This window comes from Alosa pseudoharengus, unplaced genomic scaffold, assembly GCF_046254945.1.
Source record: "Alosa pseudoharengus isolate Yale_2024_CS ecotype anadromous, Long Island Sound unplaced genomic scaffold, YU_APseudo_1.1 YU_APseudo_1.1_scf_8, whole genome shotgun sequence".
NCBI classification, from domain to species: domain Eukaryota; kingdom Metazoa; phylum Chordata; class Actinopteri; order Clupeiformes; family Clupeidae; genus Alosa; species Alosa pseudoharengus.
In genome coordinates, this window is record NW_027468870.1 from 19,475,485 (window position 1) to 19,490,484 (window position 15,000).

At 46.5% G+C, this 15,000-nt stretch overlaps 1 protein-coding gene across 11 annotated transcripts in view; it reads right to left on the reverse strand.

Moving 5' to 3' along the window:
• Positions 1-15,000, reverse strand: part of LOC143111641 (RNA-binding protein Musashi homolog 2) — a 295,188-nt gene that overhangs the window by 57,975 nt on the left and 222,213 nt on the right. For all 11 annotated transcript variants that reach the window (XM_076273898.1, XM_076273899.1, XM_076273892.1 and 8 more), the window contains 2 exons: positions 4,925-5,039; positions 2,282-2,356 (listed from right to left, as the gene is read on the reverse strand). In XM_076273898.1, the coding sequence (XP_076130013.1) occupies positions 2,282-2,356; positions 4,925-5,039 (190 nt within the window). The remainder of the gene's footprint in view (positions 1-2,281; positions 2,357-4,924; positions 5,040-15,000) is intronic.

Here is a 15,000-nt window from a genome sequence, read left to right on the forward strand (position 1 = left end):
CAAACACACACACACACACACACACACACACACACACACACACACACAGACAGGCTGGCATGCTGTTTTTTGTATCGCCCGTGGGCATCTCCCTCTCTCTGTTGCCCGGTGGGCTGATCTGCCAGCCCCCAGCCCTCCAGGCCACATCGCAGGTCCTCCTGCCTCCCACCCTCACAACACACACTCTCACCACACACAACACACACACCCTCACAACACACACACCCTCACCATACACACTCTCACCACACACAACACACACACCCTCACAACACACACTCTCACCACACACACCCTCACCACACACACCCTCACCACACACACTCTCACCACACACAACACACACACCCTCACAACACACACCCTCACCACACACACCCTCACCACACACAACACACACACCCTCACAACACACACTCTCACCACACACAACACACACACCCTCACAACACAAACTCTCACAACACACAACACACACTCTCACAACACACAACACACACACTCTCACAACACACACAACACAACACCTCACCACTATCAGAGTCTGTCACCGTTTACCTCTGACAGAAGCCCACTGAATTTCAGCAAGTAGAATAGACATGGATCCATATGGATTCATTTCAGTTATGGGCCGATGATTGATCATTTTGTGTCTGTAGTGTGTCTCTCTATTGCAGTTGTGGCACTCTTTACTTTTGCATCTGCATGATAGCTTTGCATCTATTTAATGTTTGCATATGAAGAGTTTGGTTCCAAAAATGCTATATCTCCATTTTTAAAACATTAAAAAGTCATGTCATTTAATTGTGTATTTCAGGTAATATCAATCAAATTGCAGTTGTGTTGTTTTGATTGAGTAAAGACTCTTCATATACTTGAACTATCTCTTATTAACGGTATGATTTGATAATTATGTGTTTAGACACAATATATCTCCTGTTCCTGTAGCAGTCTGTTCCTGTTCCTGTAGCAGTCTGGATGCTTCATGGGTGGAACTACATTTCCCACAATACAGGACAATAAGGTGCATCTTGACCTTAACATGAACCCAATTTCTGTGTCCAGAGCCTATTACTGTGTTGGGGAACTAGGTGTCCCTTTTTTGCCCTGGGCACACCTGTCACTGTCTTACCAGCGGGCATGGATCGTATGCAATAAATTAATTTAATGGTTATGGGATGATTGGCTGTCAATAAAGCATGTGACTTACGACCCCCAAAGGCGCTAGCTGACCTCCGCTCCTGTGTTTGAAACATATGTGTGGGGTTTGGAATGTCCATCCAAGTCTTCCTGATTTAAAAAATATCTCCCTCTATCTCAGCGAAGTTGAATCCAGGTCCTGGACTTCTCAAGAGCTTCACAGATCGAGGGACAGCTAAAGTAAGCCCAGCGGTCGGCCTCTTCACAGGATATTACTCCTCATTAGTAAGACACATTAAAATCACGAAGTCGCTTCGGCCAAGGAAACAGTCTTCCTTTAGAGTCCAGATTAAACCCAGCACATTATTCCATGGAGTCGAGTGTTGCAGAATACCTGCGGCTCCTGACTAAAGATGGCTGTGAGTTGGCCCAGAGTCGGCCCAGAGCGGTAAAGCCCAGTGAAAGAAGAGGAGGAAATGAGGAGGGAAAAGCACACGGCAAGCTTTTCATCAGCTGGCATCGGCAGGCCTCTATGTGTTGCACGCACACACACACACACACACACACACACACACACACACACACACACACACACACACACATACACACACACACACACACACACACACACACACACACACACACACAAACAGGGCTCTTCATGCTGCACACACACACACACACACACACACACACATAAACAGGGCTCTCCAGATTACTGTACGGAGACACTGGTCACGTTGCTGTTCCTGCAACATCCAACGGCTACACACACACACACACACACACACACAAATGCTTGTCTATCTCCAAAAAAACAACCAAGCCAATTACAGATGCTCCCTGAGTGTGTTCTTATTTGTATGTGTGTGTGAGTGTGTGTTTGTGTGTGTCTGTGTGTGTATTTGTGTGTGTGTGTGTGTCTGTGTGTGTGTGCGTGTGTGTGTGTGTATGTTTGGGTATGCATTGGTCTGTGTGAGACAGATGAAACAAATGTCTAGCTTCCTTCCCAAAACACGACCATATACACAATTTGGGGTTTGCAAATAAACTCTGCGTGTGTCTTTGCAATCATCTTCTATTCATTTCAATGTTTACTAAAAAGAAGGATCCATCTGAGCAGTATGTTCACATCACTTACCGGGAAACTGGTAGCTATAGCTGGGGGCAAATCCAGTGTATCCACGGCCATATGTCGCCACAATGTTTGGGTAACCTGGGAGACCATAAAACAAACAAACAGAAAATGAGCACAGTTTCAGAGTCCATGAGGAATTCACTAGACCAGTTTAGTGGATGTGTGTGTGTGTGTGTGCGTGTGCGTGTGTGTGCGTGTGTGTGTGTGTGTGTGTGTGTGTGTGTGTGTGTGTGTGTGTATGTGTGTGTGTGTGTGTGTGTGTGTGTGTGTGTGTGTGTGTGTGTGTGTGTGTGTGTGTGTGTGAGTCACAAGGAAAACTGTATCAATAGGCTGAAACAGAGAAGAACCAAGATGGAAGGCAGAAAACAAACAGACTGAAAAGGAAGATACACATCCCTCTCTTCCCTCCTCTACCTCCTTCATCTACCACTCTCTCCTCCTACCACACTTTGACTAGCACTTATAATGTTGGCACTCTTATCCTCTAGTAATAGTATTGACATGCAGTAGTAATTCCTAGCTTTGGTCTCCTCTGCACTGTAGCTTGAATGCTATTTCCTCTTTCTGTAAGTGGCTTTGGATCAAAACTTCAGCTAAATGAATAAACTTAAAATGTAAAGGAAGAGAAGTGTGAGGAGATGCTATAAGAAGTGAAACAGAACACAAGGCTAGATGAACAAGCCCCCGTGCACAGATGTGAGGTTCCCCTGCCACGGCTCCTGCTCTCCTGGGCACATGCGTAAATAAAGCCCCTGGCTTTTCGATGGGGCCTAGTGGCTGCCTTCAGGCTCGCTGATCTTCCATATTAAAAACGATGCTAATGTTCTTCTTATCCGGCTCGACGCCTCCGATTCCCTTTAAAATCAATTATCCATCGGGCACACCCATCCGGCGCGCCGGCTTAAACATGTATTAATTTCAGCAAACACGCACACGGAGCCGCACAATAAAGATAAATGGCTCGATTAACACCAGTAAACAAAGGCACCGGAGAGGGGCCCTTAATGAGATTTGGTGTGTGAGAAACGTACAGTTCCTTTAAATAATGGCCTCTGCTTTCTCTCGCCATCGCTGTCACGTTTTTTTTGTTGTTAAGGCAAGGCTGTGTCTCGCCACCCTGCATTTTCTAATTTCATTTAGATAAAGAGCTTCTTAAGGCTGCGCCACGGTTTGCATGCTCTTATGAATACACTCCTCCTGGGGGAGGCATCTGTGGGGAAGCACTGATAAGTTGGGGAATGTTCGCTCGAGTGGTTCGGGGTTTTAAATATTCTAACGACATTGACTTACTTACACAAACTTTTGGGCACTTCTGTTTTCGAGTCAGACCTTCTTTTGTGTTTCTTCTGTTTGCTCTCTGTCATCAACTTAAATAGGACAGCCTACTTGTTAGTGTGTGTGTGTGTGTGTTTGTGTGTGTGTGTGTGTGTGTGTGTGTGTGTGTGTGTGTGTGTGTGTGTGTGTGTGTGTGTGTGTGTGTGTGTGTGTGTGTGTCCGTGTACTCTCTCAGCACGAGTGTGTGTATATGTCTGTGTATGTGTGTGCGTGTACTGACTCAGTGTGTGTGTGTGTCTGTGTGTGTGTGTATGTCTGTGTGTGAGCGTGTACCCACTCAGCGCGTGTGTGTTTGTGTGTGTGTGTGTATGTGTGTGTGAGCGAGTAGTCACTGAGGGCCAGATGTACGTACATTTGCGAACGTAACATTATCAGCGCCATGGACAAACCGCAGACTGCGAACGCTGACAGACCCAAGTTTCCGTCGTATTTATCAATCGTTCAATCCTTGGTGTAAACTGCGCCTTTCTCTGCCATACTCCGCCCATAAACGCAATTTACGAACGTCCACAACTGAATGGCAGAGCCTACAAGCGCAGTTGAATGAAGTTAACTGATGACAACATTAAAAAGAATCAAACGTTTAGCGATCATGAAATAATACCATAGATGATAAGATGTCAACGAGCAGGGAGATAATGAAGATCAGTAGTTCTAGTCAAACTACTTGTGAACGTAGGCTATGGAAAATTGGTCAAATCTAGCAAGTAGGAAAGTTTAAGTGAATGACGTGAAAGTGAAAGTAAGACATTCGAAAGGCCAACGAAAGTTAATGTTGCTTTTGATAGTAGCCTACAAAGACTTGCAAAACTGGTGCTCTAAATAGCGATTCTGTTGTCTTTGAAAGGTTCTCTTATTGAAGCATTGAACTTCAATTTGGATTAACACCTGCTTTTACAAGGCGCAAGTATTTAGGCGCAGAATAGACGTGCGCTTTCAGGAGCAGTCTTTGTACATACCGCGGAATACATAATTAGGCGCTCTTTACTCTTCCCCTCCCATCTTTTTACGCTAAACTCCCACTTTCCCCTGGATCCTCCCATGAATGCATATGCATGACACGAAAAGCGCAATTAGACATTTTCAGCTCCCGCGACAGGCAGATTGCGCTTTTACATCATTGCGGCCTGTTTGTACATACCTCGCAATGATTTTACACGCAAGTTGCGAAACAAATACGCCTGAAGTGGGCGCAAAAGCGTTAGTACATCTGGCCCTCAGTGTGTGTGTGTGTCTAACTGTGTATGTATGTGCTTGTACTGATTGAGTGACTGTGTGTGTGTGTGTGTGTGTGTATGTGTGTGTACTCACTAAGCATGCCCATCCCCAGCATGAAGGCGTCCATGGTGTAGGGCAGACCTCTGGCTCGTCCTCTGGCCCCCGGGGGGAACATCACCTCCTTTGGTTGGGCCTTCTTACATTCTACCTGCAATGGAAGACATCACATTACACACACAAACACACAAACAGTGATACACACACACACCTCTGAAATGCGCAATTACATACACACACACACACACACACACACACACACACACACACACACACACACCCCTCTGGTAACACTGTTAGATATATACCATACTCACTCACTCACTCAGTCACAGAGACACACACACACACACACACACACACACACACACACACACACCTGGAATACACAGTGGCACATTATTTTCACCTTTTGTTGCAGATTCTTTCCATCTACCTGCATTTAGACAACACTCTCACACACACCTCCACGAAACCCAGCAGCAGAAGCAGCATCAGCAGCAGCAGTATCTACAGTAACTGCTGACGCCACATCAGGTGCCCACAGCACTGTCCTGATGTGCAGAGCAATATGCATGGTTGTGTACGGGGGGAATGCACTCATGCGCCTTTAAACCTTTTCATGTCTTGTGGACGCTGATGTGGAGCACCTGGCCTACCAGAGATGTAGTGTAGTGCATGGTGAAGGCAGCAACATGAAGCACCTAAACCACCTGTGGTGGCGATGGTGTGTGTGTGTGTGTGTGTGTGTGTGTGTGTGTGTGTGTGTGTGTGTGTGTGTGTGTGTTGTAGGGATGGGGTGGTGGGTGTCCAGAGGGGTGGGGTGGGGGGTGTCCGGTCTCGTTTCAGGCTGGGTTCACCTGAGAGCCACAGCTGAGTTCGATGAGCACAAACTCACACCTAACAGCCACTCAAATAGCGCCCCCTGGTGGGACTGAGTGGGGCGCGGTTGAATTGGAGTTCATCTGAAGGCTCCAGGGACACTTCACAGATGGTTAACTCAAAAAGGCAGAGTACACACACACACACACACACACACACACACACACACACACACACACACACACACACACACACACACACACACACACATGGCAACTCAACAGCCAGCTACACAGCAGCTGTGCCAGAGCTGGGATTTTTCACACTTGCCTCAGTGTTTCTCAGTAGGAACTCTTGAGCCTCCTGAGGAACATCGCACCCTGTTTCGCCTGTCCCCCATGAGTGTGTGTGTGTGTGTGTGTGTGTCAGAATTGCCCCAGGGTCACATGACCCACAATAGGTAACCCACTTCTCCAGTCGACTCAACAGCTTTGGTTCTCTGTTAAGACACACACACACACACACACACACACACACACACACACACACAAACACACACACACACACACACACACACACACACACACACGTTTGCTACGCCTCTCATCTCCACTACTCCAGCGTTCTCAAGCGTAGTCCAGCGTTATTGGGAACTCTTATGTTGTAATGTTGACGTTGTGGACATTGTCAACGTCTTTGGGTTGTAATGTGGACAGCGCATCCACAAACATCTGAAAACGATGTCGTAGAAACCCATGTCCCCTTCCTGATTGGACCTGGTCTGACTTCATGACTCACTTCCACTTCCTCTAGCTTATTAACCTTGCTGACTTCGCTAACATCGCTAGTGCTGTCGAAATTCTGCATTTTACAATGCTGACAATTGCATAAATGGTCATGTGATTTGTGCAAAGGGTAATGTGATCCAAGCTTCACAACACACACACAAACACACACACACGCACACACACACATAGGATAAAGACCACACTGCCTGACACTTTAACCTCCAACAGCAAGGAACAACAAGACTCAGATCTTACAATTAAGATGTGCTAGGCTGGCAGACATGTTCTCCTTCTTTTGTCATGAATGCACCCACACACACACACACACACACACACACACACACACACACACACACACACACACACACACACACACACCCCTCAGCTGACAACCTCTCACTTTGGCAACCCAGTGTGAATTCCATCTTTCATGCATAAACAGAGCTGATCTACGTCTGCACCCTTCTCCTCACCCACTGCATGGGGATGGCACGAGAGCCAAAGGCTGCCCATGTAATATTCATACACACGAACAGAACACACTCACCTGCCTGCCCTCACATGTAGCAAGGAGAGTACACACACACACACACACACACACACACACACACGTTTGCTACGCCTCTCATCTCCACTACTTCAGCGTTCTCAGGCGTAGTCCAGCATGCAAATATAGGGAAATGCGAGCATACACCTTGGGTGTGTCAATCAGAATGACAGGAGAACAAAGACAAGAACATATAAACAAACACGTACTGTAGACATACACAGACGGGCCCACACACATACACACACACACACACACACACACACACACACACACACACACAGACACAGACACACACACACATAAAAAATAGTTTCTACTCCTCTCATCCCATTTTTCCAGAGCAGCAGCTTGTGTAAACAGAGAGAGACCTAACTGAGTTGGGAGAAGAGACCAGAAATATCACACACACACACACACACACAGCAGGGGAGTGGGTTTGCTTTTCTACCACACCAGCACAGACGTCATCCACAATCACACTCTATTTACCACACCCCATGTACTGTGTGTGTGTGTGTGTGTGCGCGCGCGCGTGTGTGTGTGTGTGTGCGTGTGCGTGTGTGTGTGTCTGAGTGTGTGTGTGTGTGTGTGTGTGCATGTGTGTGTGTGTGTGTGTGAGAGAGAGAGAGCACCTTTCTGTGTTTATTCATGTGTCTACACGTGTGACTGCTTTCATGAGTTGTTTGAGTGTGTGTGTACTGTATGTATCAGTGAGTGTGTGTGTGTGAGCCGAGCCTAGGGCAGGTCCATCTGCCTACTTGTCTGCCTGCTGGTTGCTCATCTCTCCCACTGTCATCCTGTTGATCTCAGTGTTCAACCTCATAAACACGCACGCACGCACGCACGCACGCACGCACGCACGCTTCTTAAAGTGACCATGGGAAATGAATAAATTGGGCTGTGGTAACAGCAGCAGAAACAGATGTGAAAATGCTCCTACGCCTCCACCACACTCTTAAAACGAATGTGCTGTCCCTATCTGGATACAGAGATGTGTTAAAAAACAACGGAAGTTGTGTTATTTTCAACGCAAGTTGTGTAGCAAATAAAAAAAAAAAAACAATACAAACTGTGTTGTCCCTATCTGGACACAGAGATGTGTTAATGCAACGCAAGTTTAAAGTGCATATACTGCATTGGTCAGGGCCAGATAAGGGCCAGATGTGAGCCGGATCAGGGCCAGATGTGAGCCGGATTAGGGCCAGATGTGAGCCGGATAAGGGCAGTCTCTGTCCTCCTCTGACCTCTGATATTCTAGCGTCCTCCCTTCTCATCACCTCCCAGCCTACTTTACAAGGTGAGCACCGATTTTCACAAAGCTATCATTTCCCACTCAGCACAGATGGGAGGTTAAGCAAGGTGTGTGTCTGTGTGTGTGTGTGTCTCTCTCTCTCTCTCTGTGTGTGTGTGTGTGTGTGTGTGTGCTTTCACATGTCAGAATGCACAGTTCTTAAGTGTGCGCACTTGAGTAAATGTGTTTACATACATGCTATATGTGTGTGTGTGTGTGTGTGTGTGTGTGTGTGTGTCTGTGTGTGTGCAGACAGAGTGATTCGATGTGTCTTTGTTGACAACTCAGAGCACACTCAAGTAGTCTAAATGTGTATGCGCTTTACCGGACACAGACGTCTCTCCTGTCAGGTATGACCTAGTGCAGCCTCACTACCTCCAAACACACACACACACACACACACACACACACACACACACACACACACACACAGACACACACACACACGCAGACACACACACACACACACACACACACACACACAGACAGTGCACATACCTGTATATCTGCCAGCCCATTTAGCCATTACCGTGTGTGTGTGTGTTTTGAACACCAGAAATTACCGTAGTTAGTCACTTGGGCATGACACCAAGCCCCTGTGCTGCAACTCTTTCATATGAGCATACACACACACACACACACACACACACACACACACACACACACACACACACACACACACACACACAGCACACACACAGCACACAGACGTGATTAAAAGAACACACACACATTATGTTAATAAGTATCAGCACAGTTTTTCCTGGCTTTCTTTCAAACACTGCACGTTAGGAGCTAAAAGGAGAGTAGAGGTGTGTGTGTGTGTGTGTGTGTGTGTGTGTGTGTGTGTGTGTATGTGTGTGTGTGTGTGTGTGTGTGTGTGTAGGAGAGAGAGAGAGACAAACAGACAGAAAGACAACCTGTTCTACAAAATGCTTCAGCTCCTTTTCACATGAGGAGCCAGACCTAGCACTGAGGAGATCTGACATGAGATAACATCAGAGGCTCCACTGCAAACTAAGCAGATTCATTCACACACACACACACACACACACACACACACACACACACACACACATAAAAATCCATGCACGCAGGCACACAGACAGACACACACACGCACGAACACACTCACAAACTCACACTCATCGTGGCTTGACATTTTTGCAATTACACAGATACAGATACTTTCTTCTAACGCCAATATTTCACAGGATCGGACTCGAACTGAATTAAACAAAACTCTAAATGTCAATCCCTGGATAACGGCTGTTAGAGATATGAGCAGACACTCTTAATTGCAATGGATGGCCTTGACTTCATTCTTGCTCTCTGGCACTGGGAATTAGAAAAAGCCAAAAAAGGAATAACAATGCACCACTTGCTTCCTTTCAGACACATTTGCTTGCTTAATGGACTAAATAAAGGCAAAAGCAATAGATCTATTAAGCCAATCAATACATGCGATTTCTACCGCACAGTAAACAGCTCTGGCGAGGACATTTGATCTTTCCGCGTTCCCTCTGTGTCTGGTCCTCTGTGACAATAGAAAAATGGCTGCCTGAAATTTTTTCATCGTACCGCTGCTAAAGTTACTATTAGGACAGATAGCTTTGGCATTACACAAAGCAAGATCAACAATCTTCCATAATCTTCGACAGCACAAAGAGAAGATGGTGTTTGTGACTATAATTTCAGAAATGAAAGCTTTGCCATTTCAAAAAGGCATTATACAGTATATATTACCTCAGTTGCATAAGATACACACACACACACACACACACACACATACTGTACACACACACACACACACACACATAAGATATTGTTAGAGCTGGTAATATGGACATTTATACAGCTATGACACAGTATGTTTGGTAAGCCGGACAATACCTACAGTACACTGATCGTGAGTATGTGTGTGTGTGTATGTGTGTGTGTGTGTGTGTGTGTGTGTGTGTGTGTGTGTGTGTGTGTGTGAGAGAGTGTGTGTGTGAGAGAGAGAGAGACAGACACAGTATGTTTGGTAAGCTGACCATCTATTGATGCTCTATCAGCTCTATGATGCAGTAGAGCAGGGGTGGCGAACCTGTGGCTCACAAGCAGCATGTGGCTTTTTGCCTCCTCTTGTGCGTCTCGCGACTGCTCAACTGAGGTTCTCACTTCTCCTTGGACTTAAAGAGTTTTTTTTTTAAAATATATTTCTGATAAATCAAAATGCATTTCATTATTTGACAGTACTGCCAATAGTTAGGCTACCAATAATTAAATGTAAATAATTTCACTGTCATGTGATGGACAGGAATCTAACCCCCATTACATAATAAGAATACAATATAAGAAGACGTAGCAGGGTTTAATGCTACAGTACTGTTGCAATCAGGAAAAAGTAGCTTGAAGCTAAGTGCAAATAGAAGGAGGAACACAGGACATTCAAAAGAAGGATTTGTCTTTTTGTAGCATAACCCTTCATATATAAATGTGTCTGTAACCAAAATTACGTAATAGTCGTGTTCTACACGTTATTTTGGTAATTGGTATGCCAGACTTAACTGATGCATGAAGCTTCCCGGGAGTTTCCCCAAAGGCCTTCGCAAGTACAAGGTAAAGGTAGGCTATTTAAACGTCAGTCAGAGAAGCAGACTCATTTTCTTTTTATTCATTTTCTTTTCAAAAATGAACGGAACACTCGACGGAAAACTCAATGGAACACTCAACGGTCACATTGGCATCATCTCAGTTTTTACATTGGAGCATTGCCCATGCTAATAAGACATTCTCAGGGCCAGATGTACTAACGCTTTTGCGCCCACTTCAGGCGTATTTGTTTAGCAACGTGCGTGTAAAAACATTGCGAGGTACAGTATGTACAAACAGGCCGCATTGAGGTCAAAGCGCAGACTGCCTCTCGCGCGTGCTGAAAATGGCGAGCTGCGCTTTTCCGTGTCATGCATATGCATTCATGGGAGGATCGAGGGGAAAGTGGGAGTTTAGCGTAAAGAGATGAGAGGGGAAGAGTAAAGAGATGGGAGGGGAAGCGTAAAGAGCGTCTAATTATGTATGCCGCGGTATGTACAAAAACTGCTTGTGAAAGCGCACATCTATTCTGCGAATAAATATACTTCTGCCTTGTAAAAGCAGGTGTTAATCCAAATTGCAGGTAAATGCGTCAATAAGAGAAGTTTGTCGATGGCGCTGATAACGCTACGTTCGCAAATGTACTTACATCTGGCCCTCAGTGAGGGTGAATTTGTGATGTGTCTCATATATTTTTGTTGCTTGCTACTAATTCCTGAAAATGATCATTTGTAGCATCTGTGTCTCAATTAAAATGAAAAAGAGAAGAGCTATTTAAATTGTAACCCTATGTCTAATTAGGCGTAGACCTATAAGTCACTGTTGCTGTTGTAGGCCTAGTGTGGGCATCTTTTTTGTTGTACAGCTCTTTTGAGTGATGTGAAATTTTTTTTGGCTCTTCATGCTGGACTGGTTAGATGCAGCTGAGATGCAGCTGGGTTGGCATAAGCAAAGCATCTCTATAGCTCTAAGATGCTGCACGGTTGGCGATGTGGGCATCTCTATAGCTGTAAGATGCAACTGGGTTGGCAATGTGAGCATCTTTATAGCTCTAAGATGCTGCAGGGTTGGCAACATGAGCATCTCAATAGCTCAGTATGATTGGTGAGATGGCAGTTGTACAGTTGGCATGAAGTAGGTGAGCTACGTTAGCATGTCCTCGGCCGTGTGATGCGTTACGGTTGGCACACTGAGATCTCCATAGCTTTGGCAGCATGGGCATCTCTATAGCTCTGTTTGTTTGGCGAGACGGGTATCTGTACAGTTGGCATGAGGTATGTGAGCTACGTTGGCATCTCCTTGGCTGTGTGATGCAGTGTAGTTGGCACGCAGGGCATCTGTGCCCTGGAGCAGCTGAAGCGCTGGGTGAGGGCGGCCTCTGCCACAGCTGTGATTGGTTGGTCATGTCAGGGGAGCAGAGAGAGGAGCAGGAGGAGGAGGAGGGGAAGTAGAGAGAGAGAGAGAGAGAGAAAGAGAGAAATGGAGAAAAATTGACTATGAGGAGAAAATTCATGCCTGCGGCGGTGATCATTTCCTACTGAGGACTATCGTAAATGACACGTTTAAGACCATTACCTTGGAGCACTTCAGCAAACCCAATATGTGCCTGTTTAAACGGTGCTCCACTCCCACCGGACGTGGACTGGGATCTCGGGGCAGCCGGCTACCTGCTGCTGATAGAGCTGTCGCTGCCGCTGGTTGCTTTTCTGCAAATGCATTCATATTACAAGCGGCTCAGGAGAGAGCCCGTGGCTGTGCATTCATTTGCGCTAAAAAATGAGCAGCTCTGATTGGTGATGGGGGCCGCGGGAGGAGGAAAGGGTGTGTTTGTGTGTGTGTGTGTGTGTGTAGGTGGGTGGGGGTGTTTGTATGTGTGTGTGGGGGGATTGTTTGGGGGAGCAGCTAAAGCATCAGTTATCAGATGACAACTCGTGTGTGTTTCTGACCTCTGTGAGCGTTGCATCATGGGAGAGAGATGAGGTGGGCTCAGCAACGTGTGTGTGTGTGTGTGTGGGGTGGGGGGGGTGGGGGGGCTGCTTCAGCTTGTTCTAGACTCCCTGGGAGTTGGACTAAAGCAGCACAACTCTGCCTAAGTGACCCCACTGCTCTCTGGGATGGATGGCCATATTGACTCCAGGGATTTTGTTTAAGACACAGAAATCTATAGTGCTCAGAGTGTATGTGTGTGTGTGTGTGTGTTTGTGTGAAAAGGAGTGGAGAGGTGGGGAGGGGAGGTTCTGTCAGAAGCCATCCGCCTCCACTCCAGAGGATTGCTGTTTTACTGAATGAAATCTGGTGGAAAGCCCAGAGAACTGGAGTGTGTGTGTGTGTGTGTGTGTGTGTGTGTGTGTATGTGTGTGTGTGTGTGTGTGTGTGTGTGTGTACGTGCGTGCATGTGAGTGTGTGCATATGTGTGTGTGTGTGTATGAGAGAGTATGTGTGTGGAGTGGTGTTCACAATCCACATCTTTATGTGTTACAAGCTCTCTCTCTCTCTCTCTCTCTCTCTCTCTCTCTCTCTTTCTCTCTCTGTCTTTCAAGGCTGAGGTGGCGGTGAGCTTGACAGCATCATTCCCAGCCTGCTTTGCCTCTTTCCTTGGCAAGGTCAACTCTTAATACCAGCTGCTCTCTCCTCTCTCCTCGTTTCTCTCTCTTTTCTTCACTTTCCTCTCTATCTCTTCTCTTCTCTCTCCTCTCTCCTCGTTTCTCTCTCTTTTCTTCACTTTCCTCTCTATCTCTTCTCTTCTCTCTCCTCTCTCCTCGTTTCTCTCTCTTTTCTTCACTTTCCTCTCTATCTCTTCTCTTCTCTCTCCTCTCTCCTCGTTTCTCTCTCTTTTCTTCACTTTCCTCTCTATCTCTTCTCTTCTCTCTCCTCTCTTGTCTTCTCACTTCTTTCTCTTTTCTTCTCTCTCTCTCTCCTCTTCTCTCTCTCTCCTCTTCTCTCTCTCTCCTCTTCTCTCTCTCTCCTCTTCTCTCTCTCTCCTCTTCTCTCTCTCTCCTCCACAGGCCCATTTGATGTGTGCACGGAGAGGTGCTCCACAGATTGCTTTGATGCTGCTGGTAGAAAGCAGTGTGGGGGAGGTCCCCTCTTTAGGATGTCAGCTAGGGGGGAATAAGGATGGCTGTGTGTGTGCGTGCGTGCGTGCGTGCATGTATGTATGTATGTATGTATGTATGTGTGTGTGTGTGTGTGTGTGTGTGTGTGTGTGTGTGTGTGTGTGTGTGTGTGTGTGTGTGTGTGTGTGTGTGTGTGTGTGTGTGTGTGTGTGTGTGTGTGTGTGTGTGTGTGTGTGTGTGTGTGTGTGTGTCAGCTAGCGGGAATTGGGACAGGCTCCAGCATAGAGATCCAGCAGTTGAGATTAAGGCATTAGAAGCTTTTTCTCAGTCCGCCTGAGCATGTGCACTAGCACCAGAGCGTTGATATTAAAATACATTTTAAGGTGCTGAAACATTGATATTCCCTGAAGTTTACAGAGAGAGCCATTCAGTAAAATAGCGCAGCGGATCCACACATCATGCAGTTTTTATGAATGAGGACGATAGTAAGGCTGGCCTACCAGAGTGCATCATATAAAGCAGACATAATCTTCACCACAGTGCAGCTGCCACAAAGACACACGTTCCAGTGTCTGCAGTGTATCAATTTCTATTACTGTAGTTTCCATTACTCTAGTGGATAAGTAGGCAGGAGTGCCTGGGTACAGCATAGCAGTGCTGGACACATATGCAGTAGTAATCATATATGAAGCAGCAAATATGCAGTATATGGGGAAGTAAACATAGAAAAGGTCCTTCGTCCGTTCCAGACTGCAGCTGACTCTAAAACTGATCTGGCTCTGATATGGCTATTATCTGGCCTAGGACTGGCTCTGATCCGGCTGTGATATGGCCTAGGACTGGCTTTAATCTGGCTCTGATAACTGTAATACTCCCGTCACAGGACCGCAGCAAGGCAGTGACACGAGCGTCATCAGAGAAACACCGTGGGACCGTCGCCAGAACCCCGTGGTTGTCGCAGGGGGACCGTTGTCAGGGGAACATCTGTCAGAGAAGCAGTGGGCCGGGGCGGCACATGTCCCTCTCCT